The sequence below is a fragment of the Biomphalaria glabrata genome, chromosome 5 (assembly GCF_947242115.1).
Source record: "Biomphalaria glabrata chromosome 5, xgBioGlab47.1, whole genome shotgun sequence".
Classification (NCBI taxonomy): domain Eukaryota; kingdom Metazoa; phylum Mollusca; class Gastropoda; family Planorbidae; genus Biomphalaria; species Biomphalaria glabrata.
In genome coordinates, this window is record NC_074715.1 from 4253616 (window position 1) to 4269532 (window position 15917).

At 33.6% G+C, this 15917-nt stretch overlaps 2 protein-coding genes across 2 annotated transcripts in view; both read right to left on the reverse strand.

Annotated features, from left to right (window-relative positions):
• Window positions 1-5199, reverse strand: part of LOC106052999 (uncharacterized) — a 37610-nt gene extending 32411 nt beyond the window's left edge. The window contains exon 1 of the mRNA XM_056029051.1: window positions 4939-5199. Within this exon, the coding sequence (XP_055885026.1) occupies window positions 4939-4993 (55 nt within the window). The 5' untranslated portion in view covers window positions 4994-5199. The remainder of the gene's footprint in view (window positions 1-4938) is intronic.
• A 4114-nt stretch (window positions 5200-9313) lies between these two features.
• LOC106064774 (uncharacterized) lies at window positions 9314-15701 on the reverse strand. Its single transcript, XM_056029062.1, has 4 exons — window positions 15572-15701; window positions 13968-14099; window positions 11633-11731; window positions 9314-9806 (listed from the first exon to the last, which is right to left on the reverse strand). Exons 2-4 carry the CDS (start codon window positions 13987-13989, stop codon window positions 9367-9369), a joined length of 561 nt encoding a protein of 186 aa, XP_055885037.1. The 5' UTR covers window positions 13990-14099; window positions 15572-15701; the 3' UTR covers window positions 9314-9366.
• Window positions 15702-15917: the final 216 nt, after the last annotated feature.

The following is a 15917-nucleotide window of genomic DNA, read 5'->3' on the forward strand; positions in this document are numbered from 1 at the left end:
ATTAATTTGTAAATAAATGCAAAAATAAAATATTTAAAATTCTTGTTTAGATGTCAATTAATTTTTTATATCACTATGAATTTTAAACTGAACTCTAATTTAAAATAAAAAGATACGATTAAAGATCAATTATTAAATGTTTTTAGGTTACGTTGTTTGGAAAAGAACCACATTATTTTAAACACCGTATATTATTTAGTTATTTCAGATTTTACAACCTTTTTAGGAGCGGGGCATTTGAAGATTTAAATAAATATCATTTTTTTTTCATCTATTATTTCTTATTATTGTTCATCTTGTGTTTTTATTACCAAAATGTGATGTTAGAGAGACAAGTTTAGCGACACCAATCCTCTCTTAGTGAACATAAATCAACATCGAGTGAAAGGCCAATGGTCTATTGTGCTAGTAAGTCAACAGTGTATTTTTTATATTTTGCATGCTCTCCACTAAGTAAGCTCTGCTTGGAGGAATAACATTTTTTTTTAAATTTAAACATCGAGATGTCTATGAGCTACTTTAAAGTAAATAGCGCTATTATCTAAATATTTGAACTGCTATTCGTTTTCTTTCCTCATGACTTTGCTTCGGTATAACAGTAAGACAGTAATCACATACCTTGGCCCTACATTTCAAAAGTAATGTGAACAAACTTTGGAACTTACATGCTACAGAAAGATCTTATGTGTCACTTACAAGGACCGCATCACAAACGAAAAGATTAGAATCAGGATCGATACAGCTATTGGACCCTGTCGTGAATTTGCTTATTTGGATTGTCCACCCCATAGTGTTTGTTTACACTTGTTAACCTGTGTACTGACCGTATTACGTAGTCCGTGTTGTGAACTCTACTACGTCTGTAGTTGTTTGTCATTCAGTGAAATACAGCTTTGAATGTAACATGGTATTATTATTATTAAGTACAACAGACCCCGAAATGACCTTCTAACTAAGGTTAAAACAACGTTAGCTCAAACTACTCAGGGTTGCAAAGACCTTCCTTCAGGGAACAGTAACAGGAAGAATATGAAAAGTGTCACAAACCCACTCACTTCATAATCTTGGCTCTTTCATCTAGCAATGATTCTCACATTTGGTGCGTGTAATTACTTTGAATGTATATAAACTAAACTAATGACAACAATGTCACAACATCAATGACTACATAATGAATACTCATAATAAAGTCAAACACTCTAAGCCACTTAAAATAATATAATAAATGTAATGATAGATTGATGAGATGAATTGATAATTACAAATATATATTATGAATAACATAAAATTAATAACATAAGACAAGTGGCTTCAATACTATCTACTAATAAAACTATGATACCTGTTAACATAATAAACAAAAAGACATAATCAACAATACAGCAATTAATCACCCGTGCCAATCAGACCACCACGGCTACTCCATCCTCCATGCACTGGACCCAACGCCGCAGACTGCATCAGAGTTCAGTACCGCTGTCCATGTCATCTGATGTCAATTACTGCATGTCGTTCTTTGTCTTGCTGACTACGCCACTGTCGCTAACATCTATTCAGTGTCTCTACGCTTAGACTGCCTCATGCTAAAGACTGCTACCCAGACTGTCAGAATGTCACTAAGACTGTCACTAATGGCCCCTAAGAATTAGTTCGACTTGCTCCCACCAGAAAACGCCTAGCATACGACACACGCCCATGCTAACACTACATGGCGCTGAGTCCCGACTGCCCCAAAACTCTACTCTATATAGGCTGAGTATCTAGCCTACGCCTAAACTAACATTACTAATGTCTGTCCCGACCCACATATCAGTCTCTCTACAAGACAAACACCTAACTGACATTGTCCTAACCTTTGTCTGGTCTCTGTCAAGTCTATCGGTGAGCTTTGATAACACCTATGAAACCAATTAATAACTCTCACACACTCAACACTGTGACAAAAAGGACGGTACGTGACGTTTTGGCGACGCCGTTTTGGCGACGCCGTTTTGGCCCCGCCGTTTTGGCGACGGGACGTTTAGGCGCGAGCCGTTTTGGCGACGGGACGTTTTGGCGCGAGATATCATTTGACGATAATTTAATAAGCACGTAACTTTTATAATAATGTTTATTTCACTCTACCATAATATTGTATGTATAGTATGAATTCTAACACCGTTCAGCGAATTGTTGTTTTTTTTAATTATAAAAGTTTTGCTTATTTCATGAATATAAGCCTATAATAAGTCAGATTCCTGAATGGTTATGACATGCTATATGTGAGTTCTGCTAATCGCACTGGATGACATTTTTGGATTTCTTTCCAAAAGATTTAGTTTTTTATTTGACATTAGTGTAATATACGAATTAGCTAAGTCTCACACTGTAAGATAACAAAACATCTAACGCTCTATTACGCTGAATGACGACAATAACTCCACACATAGTAAAGATCAAGACTCGGAATGTGGTCAGTACAAACTCTAACGTGAATCCACCAATATAAACAAACACTCTGGGAGACAATAGATAGAAACAAATTCACGACACTAAGATACTTTGAAAAGATATATTTTGAGAAATTGGGTAGGGGTGATTTGGGTGACACATCTCGCATTGACGCAGGTAGAGTTAAACAAATGAAGACAAGACCAGCACCGAGCACTGGTCGTTGGCGTCATGCGTCTGGCGATCATCTCCTTGGGAATGGTCATTACATGTGACACCTATCCCGCCCCCTCTCTTCTGCTCACATTTCACTCCTTGTATATACTCTTTCCTCCACCCCTCCCCTCTCTCACGCGTAAGACGATAATCTGTTTCTAGCACTCCACTTGACATCCCTAGGTGCGAATTTATAATCCTTAATCTTTAATTCCGAGAGCGGCCCAAAGTCTACATACCAAAGTCATTAAATAAACCAATGTTAATGTAAACAAATAATTGCATCAATTTTTAGTCTATCATCGTTTCATTTTTTTTTTAATTTTTTTTTTTAATTTTAAAGTAATATCTTAAAAAAACTTTTTGAAAATAAAAGTGTGCCTCTTAATAAACACACATACACAAGCCAAAATGTTTATTAAATAAAATGATGTGAAACACAAACACACATTTACATTTAATACGTGAAAAGTATGTCTTAACACAAACACTCATGCAAAACATAGATATGAATAATTCTTTTAAAAGAAATAATACAATAAACGTACATAATGTATATTGCGCCAAAACGTCCCGTCGCCAAAACGGCTGGCGCCAAAACGACCTTCGCGCCAAAACGGCGGGGCCAAAACGGCGTCGCCAAAACGGCGGCGCCAAAACGTCCTGCTTCGCAAAAAGGAACATGGTGTAGAAGATTTCAAGTTTGGTATATCTAATTAATGCAACCAGAAAGACAAGTACTCAATAAATACCCCAAAAAATTTTATCATTTAATCTATTCATAAAAAATACAACAGCCTTTCACGGGAAGACTTTGTTAAAACATTTACAAAGTAAATCTCTGTAACCTCCTTCAGTGACTACGGATCATCCCATGGAAACGAGATGAATGCCTGGGTATTAGCTGTAGTCGGAACGATGTCGCCCGCACATAAGTTCCCTCCTCTACACGCAACTGATACATCCAAAGGAAAAACAGTGCCAATATAGTTTGGGTTTACCGGCGTCGCAAGTTCTGCCAGAGTGTAGCTCTGAGTGCTGCAAACTGCCTTAGGGTCGCCAGCTTCTGATTTTACCTCAGGGTTGACTCTCGAAGCCTTTCCCATGATTGGGTATAGCTGCAAGGCAGCAGAGGTTTGACTTCTCTTAAGTGGCTAGCCAGCCATAGCTAACAAGCCCCTCCTACCCGAAGCTTACTGGTTTAGGCGCCTGTTAATCGCCTTTGCCCCTTCTCCTGTTAGTGAGAACAGATCCGCCGGACTCAATATCTGAGCCACACGTGAAGGTCAGAAGTTAAACTGGTTGTCAGAGGCTATTTGAGACGCATGCCATTAGGAAGCATTTTATAGGTAGTGGAGTGCTTACAAAAGCGGCTATTTATAAATTTAACAGCTTTAAACAACAAAAGAAGATCTCGGTTATTGTTTTACAACGCCTTATCAACTTGTTCTGTCTGTACACCTTTTGTACACGCTATTTCTCTCAGTTCTTATTAACGTATCAAGATAATAGCATTGTACATTTATTCATTGCCACTAACAAACACGAATTTATTGAAAAATATATCAATTCTCATATCAGTTAGTCAAAAATAATTAATTTTGTTTTTATAAAGAATATATAGAAAAATGCCACGAAAGAGAAAAAAAATTCTAAGGTAGCTTTCGGTAAAGACATAGAACGTAACAATTAAAAGATAGCTAGAGTAAAAAAATTGTATTGTTACAATTATATCCGCGACTGTAAAGGTTATATGAAAGTATATCTGTAGGCCCTATTAAGAATTTTTAAGAAAACTTTTTAAAGGATTTTTAAATAAACGTTGTCTTATTCTCACAAATCAATTTTATATCTAAAAAAAAATCAAATGTTCCCGTACGGTTCGTAGCAGTCTCCATTAACTCTTTTTTTTTTAACTCTGTAAGAAAAGGTAGCACTTCACATATAATTCTAATTAACAAATGCAAAACAATGCTATTAAAATACTCAGAAAGAAACGAAGACGACACCTTTTTTATTCCATAATCTAGGACTAATTCGTACAAGTGCTCCTTCTTCCATAATGCTATTAGAGAATGGAATGGGTTTCCTGAATCAGACAGAAAAAACCTAGGACTTATCAGAGTTTAACTCACTTATGAACAATGGTAAACAAATTGTTATATGAAATGCGTAGTAAATAATTATCTTCCTTTTTAAAGTAATGTTTGTAATATATAAGATAAGCCAAAGTTTTTGCTTTATTAGTCAAATTAAAATAACTGTTTATCAAGATATTGTAAATATACATACCACACGTAGCTATATTAAAATTCCATAAACAAATAATTAATAGTATCCACATCATGATATATTTCTTTGTTAAAAACACACTTTAATGGTTTAATCATGTTCAACAGTATTCATATTAGAAGTAAGATGATCTTATCACACACGCTACCAATCAACCAGGAAGCTAAATACATTCACCTGCAATAACATACCAGAGTTTTTCGTAAGATAAATAACACTTATTTCGTTGGAATATCAAATCATCAGAAAATATATATTGTTACGTATTTCTGAATCTTCTGGCTAGATGTATTAGTTGGCACACAAATAAAAACACAGCAAAGAACTTGACGACTAAACTTTCAGTTTCATATAACTTTAATGACTATTAACTCTAGCAATTCGTTACTGTAACATGTAGCGTAGAAGACTGTACAATATCTGTCAGTTTACAGTTAGCTATACTTCGTTGCAATTCATCTCTTCACTTCGTTGCAATTCATCTCTTCTCAACTTTCCTCGAGCCGTATTCCACAGAACAGACCAACGACACACTGTGTCGCTCCAGGTCTCCCAAAGCTGAACCAAGTCGTACTCAAGTCTACCGAATCAGAACCGCACACGTCTTACATCGACTGTATCGACTGTAACGGCTCAAGTCCACTGTAGTTCGCTGTATAGACTTTAACGACAGTAGTCCACTCCAGTTAACTCTACCCTAGTTAACTTGCATCGAGTCGTACACATTTCTCTTCCACAGGGCCGCACACGTCTTACATAGTCTGTATCGACTGTAACGGCTCACTAACGACTCCATACGACTGACTTTCACATTAACTCTCTGGCTTATATAGAGTCCCTAATCGCTTGTCCAAAGTTGCACAAACACTCCTAGTATCCTCTGGAATAACATGTCAGGAAACGTCACATCCTGTCTTTATTTATACATGTAGATTCCGGAAAACACTCGCTGCAGTGTCATTAGGTCGGGGTCACACGTAGTGACCTTTATCTGTCACTGTTCATTAGTAACTGTCCCACTACTTAGATCACATCCTGTCTTTGTTTGTACATGTAGATTCAAGGGAACACTAGCTGCTGTGTCATCTCGCCGGGGTCATACGTTGACCTCTACCTATCACTGTTCATTTGTAACAATATGTCTAATTTTTAGTGACCCCGAAAGGGGAATAGACGCTATTAGTTTTATGTGATCTGTCGGTCTGACCCGTTTAGATCTCATAAACTACAAAAGATAATGAAAGTCCGAAATCATGATAATTTGAATCAATCAAAGTTCTGATGCAGGGTTACTTTTTTTCTTTTCTGAAAGGAAAAATTTAATTTTTAAAATGAACTATGCAAATGTTTACAACTTTCACAACTATATTATAAGTAACATACACGGTAGGATATTCAATAAGAGAGCTAATTATTTACCATTCTTTTGTGCACATTTATGGATACGGTTTTAGATTTTTTTTCATTTATTTTTTTTTTCAATTGTATTGCTAACTACATTAAAAAAAAAGACTATTATTTTTTTCTCTTAATGAGAAAAAAAAAATTTAATATGCATATAAGTAGGACATAAATCGCATAAATAGCTGATTGGCACCACACCAACCGGACATTTAACTAAACGAAAATGGACTTTTGTACGGAACTGTTAATTTCGTGAGGCTTTGTATAAGAGATTGAACCTTTACAAAGCAATTAGATCAATTTGATAATCATTATATGCCATCAGATAGGTCAGGTTGACATCTGACTTTAACTTCACTTGGTCTGCTGGCAGGGCCGGTCCTACAGTTTGCGGGGCCCTATGCGGAACGGATTGCGCGGGGCCTAATTTGGGTTGTGATAAGGATAATAAGTGAAAATTAAGATTTTGTATTAGAAAATAAATTCGTCTTTGCATTTTATTCATACTTTACTAAGTACAAATTCTCTGTCAAATTAACTTTACAAGCCATCTAAAGTAGATAGTAGTTATACAACAAAAAATTCGCATCGCGCGAGGCCTATGAAAGTGCGGGGCCCACTGCGGCCGCATAGGATGCAGTGGTCTAAGACCGGCCCTGTCTGCTGGACCGTTGGAGCACCTCTTTTTCTCCATCCTCTGTCATTCACCTTTGATAGAATTACATTCTGATATTCTTACTAAAAATATTGAAGCCTCCCTTTTATCTACCTGTGTGGACCATTGCTGTGGCCGATTTTGAGTTTGTGATTCCACACGAACTGTCTTTATAACCTTGTTTAAGTATCAGTTTCTATCATCATAACTGTTTTTTCGAAAATGCATCCATTAGTGATTTTGGTATATTAGTAAATATCTTTTGTAGCTGAACATTTTTAAAACTGTTAAACAACACACCTATATTCGTATTATGTTTTTCTTTTATTTTCCTTATTGTTTTAAACTCTGTTATTAATTGATAAATTAAAGCTTACCATTATTAACAAGGTTACAAAAGACAGTTTGTGTGGAAACACAAACTCAAAATCGGCCCCAGAAGAGGTCCACCCAGGCAGGCTTCAATATTTTCAGAAAGAACATCCAAATGAAATTATATCAAAGACAAATGAGAGATAAGAATGGAGAAAGAAGGTTAACAGATCTTGTGTAGTGCCCCAACGGTCCCGCAGATCAAAGGATAGGTGCAAGTGAATGTAAAGTTAGATGTGAACCTGGCCTAACTAGTTCCCATTTTAGAACTTGTGGTCTATAGGTCAGATGATGTAAAGTTCATCTGTTTTTGTGGCCTACGGTTAGCGAGGGTGTCATGTAGCCAGCACAACGACCAACCGCCTATACTTTTCCCCAACTAATGTCAGGTACCCATTAGAGCTGAGTGGACTCAGAGGCGCCCAAAGATTCCAAAGTTGAAAATCCCAGTCTTCACCAGGATTCGAACCAGGGACCCCCGGTTCGGAAGCCAAGCACTTTACCGCTCAGCCACCGCGCCTTCCCTGGCCTAACTGATTTCCTATTATTGATCTAATTGTTTTGAATAGCTTTTGAAAAGGCTCAATCTTTTATTCGAATCCTCAAAAAAATAAAAAAAATAAAAAAATTCGCAATAAAAAAAATGTTCAGAGAAATGAAGTTTATAAGATTATTATGAATTTTAAATTAATTCTAACTTATAATGCATACTAATTAGCTTTTTCTCTTTAAAAAATGCTTTCATAACTGATGTTAAAAATTAGATTTTTCGCTTTCAGAAAAAAAAAAGTAGCCGTTGCATCAGAACTTTAAATGGTCTAAAATATTCTGATGTCGGATTTTCAATATCTTTTTTAGTTTACGAGATCTAAACGACACATTTTGAACAAAACTAATAGCGTCTTTTCCCCTTTTGGAAGCCGCTAATAAACAGATATGCCTATCAAAAGCTAATCTGTGTAACATGTGTATGTGTGTGTATGTACGAGGCCACTAGCTGTGTGTGTGGGATGGTCAACGATATATATATATATATATATATATATATATATATATATATATATATATATATATATATATATATATATATATATATATATATATATATATATAATATAAAAAAAAACAAATATGTGTAAAACACGTACAAATATTGTAACATTCTATTGTCATTAAGTGAACGGTCATTTCGTCCCCGGTAACTTTATCCTCTGTCACTTCATCCCCGGTCATAACATCCCCGGTCATTTCATCCCCTGTCAATTCATCCCCGGTCACTTCATCCCCGGTCATTTCATCCACGGTCATTTCATACCCTGGTCACTTCATCCCCGGTCATTTCATACCCTGGTCACTTCATCCCTGATCATTTCATCCCCAGCTCATTTCATCCCCAGTTAAATATTTTTTCTTCTTTAATAAATATGATTATGTAGAATGCTTTTTGATATTTGTGGACATGTTACTAATGCGTTTATAGTGTTTCCTCTTCCACTTTGCATTCCTGATGAGAAATCTTATAATATATTGTAAATCTGGGTTAACAGTCAAATGTTGTTACAGTGTGTAGTAATAGTTAGAAATATAAAAAAAATATTTATAAGTTAAATGTATAACTTTATGAAGGTTTATATCAAAGCATTTGCATAAAAAAGTATGAAATATGAATTGTTCTATTTCGGTATCCTGGGCTCTGTTTTAGTATTTCTGTTAACAACGTTGTTATATTTACTGTATAATTTTTGTACTAACGAAATGTTAGCATTTATGTATTTAAAAAACAAGCGTTTGTTTTGTTAACAAATCCTTATTTTTTTAACCAGGCTTATCTAAGGGGAATAACTCTGAAATTAGATGTATACCTAAAAAATGTAGAAGCTATTTACATTATCAGATTTAAAAAAATATATAAATAAATAAATACATTGCCAATACAAATACAAATACTTCCAAAAAAAAATAACTCAAATTTTTATTAAGTGTATAATTTTTTGATGTTATTTGTCTTCGATTGAAACATTTTCATATTGTTTTGGCCTTGATATATTTTCATTTTGCTTTGGGCTTGACACTTTCTCATAATGTACTTTGCCGGTATCGTCAATATCTAAGGATAACTGGTCATATGTTTTTTTACTTGATTCTATCTCATAATGTCTTTCATTATTTTTATCTTTTTCGTTCAATTCATTTTCTGCAGAGTCATAATGATCATGTAATGAGTCAGTGTCGTAAATCTCATGGGGTTGAACTTTGTCGTAATGATCTTCTTCTTGTAACTTTGCGACATTGTCTACACCGTCACCTGTTTCTTGTTTCCTTTGTCTGACTCGTCTTTTGTAAACAACAACAACAACAAGAACTATCAACAGAACTACAGCAGCACCTAAACCAACTCCTACACCAACAGCTACTGAAATGTCCTGAGCATTTGGACCTGTTAAAAAAGAAACATACCGGCTTAATGCATTTGATTATTTCATGGAGACTAAAAATAAAATGTTGAAACAATACTTAAAAAAATAATAAATCGTTATAACAGTGCTGGCGATGCGGATAAGGGTAATCATGTGTCGGTAATCATATGTCTGTAATCAAGTGTCTGTAATAATGTGTCTGTAATCATGTGTCTGTAATCATGAGTCTGTAATCATGTGTCTGTAATCATGTGTCTGTAATCATGTGCCTGTAATCGTGTGCCTGTAATCATGTGTCTGTAATCATGTGTCTGTAATCATGTGTCTGTAATCATATGTCTGTAATCATGTGTCTGTAATCATGTGTCTGTAGTCATGTATCTGTAATCATGTGTCTCTAATCATGTGTCTCTAATCATGTGCCTGTAATCATATGTCTGTAATAATGTGTCTGTAATCATATGTCTGTAATCATATGTCTGTAATCATGTGTCTGTAATCATGTGCCTGTAATCATGTCTGTAATCATGTGTCTGTAATCATGTGACACACAAAACACCTGCCAGTGCTTGGCGAGTAGTAAACCGTGACGAGTGGCGACGCGGCGTCTCTTTACAGAAAGATCCGTGTTGTGAGCAGTATTGAAGCCCAAATGTCGGATATGATCACGTGATCATCCAGAAAAGACAAGCGATGTTCCGTTGGTTTATAGAAAACGTTTGGGGAACCTCTATAAAGAGAGAATGTGTCAAGACACTTAACGAGTACGAGACTGAGTCACGGTTCAAAATCAAGTCCAGTACAGTGAGTGGAACCGAGACCAATCATTAAAGAAGGCCTGAACACTGACCTGTAACATCAGAACCTGTGGGCAGTTTAGACCAAAATGCATGTTGCCACGTCACAGGTTTGTATTACGCGGTAACGAGGTATTGGTCGAAAATGCCCACAGGCTGTGACGATGCAGGCTAGTATTGAGGCCTTCTATAATGAATGGTCTTGGTTGAACCCTGAGAGAGTCCAGGACAAGACGATGAAACCAGTATAGTTTGGTAACAATGGTTCATAATTTATACGGCAGAACCGGTTACCTAGGGTACAGTCAGTGTTACATTTTTTAATTGTACAGAATAGGCTTGATTTATTAAACTTTAAACAGCCCAGATTTTTTTTTTAAGTTCTTTGGGTTGGTGGTTTCGTACTTACTGTGAAGAATGTAAAAGTCATTAAATATTAAAAATATGTTTCGCATGTAATAGAATGTATTGATGTCTAAGTGAATTTAGTCAATACTAACATTCTCACATATTAAGCAGAAAGTAAGGAAAATGTATGTATGTGTGTATGTCCCGAATAAAAATCAAAACCGTTTTACTAATGTTTATTAAGCTGAGCATAAAAGTTCCTTAAATCATGGCAGAGGCCGTAGTGTATGTTTAATGTCACTCCCACAACAGAAAGGCCCTAAAATTAGACAAAATTTGTCTAATTGTTTTTCTATTAAAAACGAATCTTTTTGACAAATCTAATAAACCATTTTCACAGTAATTTATATTGGATATGAATGTGTTGGCTGAACAGTTAAACCCATTTTCATACTCTACTTTTATTTTCGTGACAAATAAAATGTGATAGAAACATTCTCCAAGTCTGAAATAGATCTAAATTCAATCCAGTAAATCATTTATAATTAAATTAAGGCTCGCAGGCTGCTGGTCATATTCGGCAAAGTAATAAATAATATCAAACATGTCAAAGTTAGTAAAAATTCATTTTATCACATCTGTAATACACAAGTGATAAACTATTGAGTACAATAGAGATACAAAATATATTCAACACTTACTCTTGTCACAAAAGTCTCCTACATAGTCAGGTTTGCATGCCATACATTTACCAGAAAACATTTCACATGAATCATTCAGACAATACATGGGACATTTTTCTGTAAAAAAAAAATATTTAAATTTTATTTCATTTGTACTCTTGTATTAAAAAATATAGTTATTCGCATGTGCATATTTATTTCATTTTCCTATTTATTTCTTTTGATAAGACCATTCATAATCTTTAACACTTTTATAAAGTGGAAGTTTATAAGTTAAGATAAAAAATTATTTTTACCATATAGTCCAGGGTACATATTTATAAAAAAATAAAGACTATAATTAAAGAAAAGTATTACTTATTGATTTCGAATTTCATAAATACTTTTCTTTTACAGAAATAAGGAATTTTGTACCCTAGCACTAAGCTAAAGAAATAATACATCGGGCTGAATTTGAACTCGGGAACAAACATGAGGCCAATCCAAAAGCGCATACTACACAGCCAGAGTTAACAAGAGAGCATGTTACTGTAGGTCAACGAACTATTAATACAAAATAAATCTTGCGAATATAATGTCAGTAAACCGAAAACACGTAAGCCTTTATATAGAAAATAGACTTTCCAAAATAAACCATTATGTAAAGATTTTAGCGTTGCAATGTAAATTTGCCTCATTAGCTTTGAGTATTTTTATAATAATATCAAATCGTTGTCAAATTTATGAAAACTTGATTCAGTGGTATTGAAGAAATATAAAATACATATATTGTTAACAACTGAAAAGTAAAGAAAAAATACTTTCAGAAATTAGGTGTTTCCTTCAATTCAATCGTATTAACACTCAAAAGTATAAAGAAAGAATGCATTTGTTCTTTATCATTGTTTAAATAAATAAATAAATAGATAGATAAATAGATAGATAGATAGATAGATAGATAGATAGATAGATAGATAGAGGGAGAGAGAGAGAGATAGAGGGAGAGAGAGAGAGATTTATTGATAGAAAGATAAATATATATATATATATATATATATATATATATATATATATATATATATATATATATATATATATATATATATATATATATATATATATATATATATAGATAGATAGATAGATAGATAGATAGATAGATAAATAGATCAATCGATAAAAAGATAAATAGATAGATAGATAGATAGATAGATAGATAGATAGATAGATAGATTTATAGATGGATAGACAGATAGATAGATAGTTAAATCGATAAATAGATACATAAATAGATAGATAGATAGATAGATAGATAGATAGATAGATAGATAGATAGATAGATAGATAGATAGAACAAATAGATATATAGAACAAATAGATATATAGAACAAATAGATATATAGAACAAAGAGATACATAGACAGACAGATAGATAGATAGATAGATAGATAGATAGATAGATAGATAGATAGATAGATAGATCAATCGATAAATAGATAAATAAATAGATAGATAGATAGATAGATAGATTGATAGATAGATAGATAGATAGATAGATTTATAGATGGATAGACAGATAGATAGATAGATAGATAGATAGATAGATAGATAGATAGATAGATAGAGGGAGAGATAGAGATAGAGGGAGAGAGAGAGATTTATTGATAGAAAGATAAATATATATATATATATCTATATATATATATATATATATATAGATAGATAGATAGATAGATAGATAGATAGATAGATAGATAGATAGATAGATAGATAGATAGATAGATAGATAGATAGATAGATAGATAGATAGATCAATCGATAAAAAGATAAATAGATAGATACATAGATAGATAGATAGATAGATAGATAGATAGATAGATAGATAGATAGATAGATAGATAGATAGATAGAACAAATAGATAGATAGAACAAATAGATAAATAGACAAATAGATAGATAGATAGATAGATAGATAGATAGATAGATAGATAGATAGATAGATAGATAGATGGATAGATAGATAGATAGATAGATAGATAGATAGATAGATAGATAGATAGATAGAACAAATAGATAGATAGAACAAATAGATAAATAGACAAATAGATAGATAGATAGATAGATAGATAGATAGATAGATAGATAGATAGATAGATAGATAGATAGATAGATAGATAGATAGATAGATAGATAGATAGATAGATAGATAGATAGATAGATAGATAGATAAAAAGATAGATGAATGGATAAATAAGGAGTAGGTGTATAGTATGTGATAAAGAGAATGATAACAAGAAATAGATAATGATGGAAAGAAAGAGAAAGAAATATTTTTTTAAAAACTGTTAGAAAACATATTGAAAAAAACAAAAACCTTTGCATTGCTTGCCATACATTGTTTTGTTACAACTTAGACAGTGTCCATCATGCCGGTCACACAATTGGTCAATACATGATGGACTACAGGTGCTTGAACAATTTTGACCATAATGTGTAGACTCACAAACTATTAAAAGAAAATATTAGATAATTAAAATCGCAAAGTAATGATTATTAACAAAACTTTATTCGCCTTATTTAGTAGAGATAAAGGAACTATACCAGGTCTGATAGTTGGGGATATAATAATTTCAAACAGTCGGTAGAGTTGAACTCCAGGCCGACAAAATAAAAATAAAGAGCCTCTTTCGCCGGGATGGCTGAACAGATTTGATCTAATTAGAAAAGTTCCAAGTTCCCCTTTCCGATCCTGTGGTCTATAGGGCAGATGGTGTAAAGGTCATCTGTTTCTGTGGCCTACGGCTAGCACATTGACCAACGCCTTTGCTTTACGCCAGCTAATGCCAGGTACCCATCAGAGCTGTATTGACTCAAAATCACGCAAAGATCCCGAAATTAAAAATCCCAGTCTTCACCATGATTCGAACCCGACACCCCGGTTTTAAAGTCAAGCGCTTTACAGCTAAACCACACCGCTATTTCTAGTGAATCGGAAGTTCTGAACAAACGGACACAAAAACTTGGGTAAAGTATGATCACATCTACCTTCATTTTCCACACTTACCGTTTGGGACTTTTTTTGTAAAACGGCCCCTTGAGGAGTAGAATGAAGTCTGTTGACAAAAATCCTTGGCCTTGCACAATGGAGCAACTCTTGTACCACCTCAGACACCACTACTGGAGTTTTCTTTTCCTACCCATCTGGCATACTTTTTACTTTATTTTACGACCGTTTTCAACCGGAAGCTTACCAGGGAATATATTGATTAAGAATTTAAACAAAATCCAAAAAAGTTTAGGCGCGGTGGCTGAGTGGTGAAGCGCTTGGCTTCCCAAACTGGCGTCCTGGGTTCGAATCTTGGTGAAGATTGTGATTTTGAATTTCCAGATTATTAAGGCGCCTCTGAGTCCACCAATTTCTAATGGGTACCTGACTTTAGTTAAGGGACAGTAAAGGCTGGTAGGTCATTGTACTGGCCACATGACACTCTGCTCGTTAACCGTTGGCCAAAGAAACAGATGGCCTTAACATTATCAGCCCTATAGGTCACAAGGTTTCTAAGGGGAACTTTACTTTCTACCAAAATAGTATTGTATTGGATACAAACTAATGAAGAGACATTTTTATTTCAAAATGGACATTTGAGGGTTGCATATTAAAGTTCGAGAAAAATTGAATGTAAGACATTTTGCCTCATTGATGAATAAATATAGTTTATAAAAAGAGACTGTTCAGATTCCTTATTAAATGTATTTTAACAAACCTCAAAACAGAAGTAAAATATTTAATTTAAATAATATAGTGAATTCTTATATTTAATATTATTACTTTAAACTTTTCATTTAAATATCATCATAAAATGAATCAGTGCAAATTTTTAAAATTAACCATATGCTGTACTAACAACAAAAAGAAAATTAATGATTATATTTATATTGATGAATTAGAATGTAATTAGAATAGCATTGATTACTTACTTATATTACAAAAGTCGCCTTTATAACCAGGTAGGCAGGTGAAACACTTTCCAGTTTTAGAATCACAAGCATTTTGAGAACATTGTTTTGAACATCTTTCTTTGCAAGTTGAACCAAAAAATGTGGCATCGCACGCTTAAGAAAAAAAAATTATATTTCGAAACACACATAAGTTGTTTAATCCAAATTATCTGATTATATTTTAAAATTCTTATCAAAAAATTAAATGACAAACAATATGTTAGATGGAGACCTTTCGGTCCTAATTATAGAATATATTTTATACATATTTAATATAATAATTATTGTTACAAGTGAACATTGCAGAAGTGATTAGGAATCCTAT

Coding starts and splice junctions, on each gene's coding strand:
- LOC106064774 (XM_056029062.1), bottom strand. CDS start 13,989: ATGTATGGCAAGCAATGCAAAG. Junction 11,732..13,967: donor GTATGGCAAGCAATGCAAAG/GTTTTTGTTTTT, acceptor TTTTTTTTACAG/AAAAATGTCCCATGTATTGT. Junction 9,807..11,632: donor AGGAGACTTTTGTGACAAGA/GTAAGTGTTGAA, acceptor CTTTTTTAACAG/GTCCAAATGCTCAGGACATT.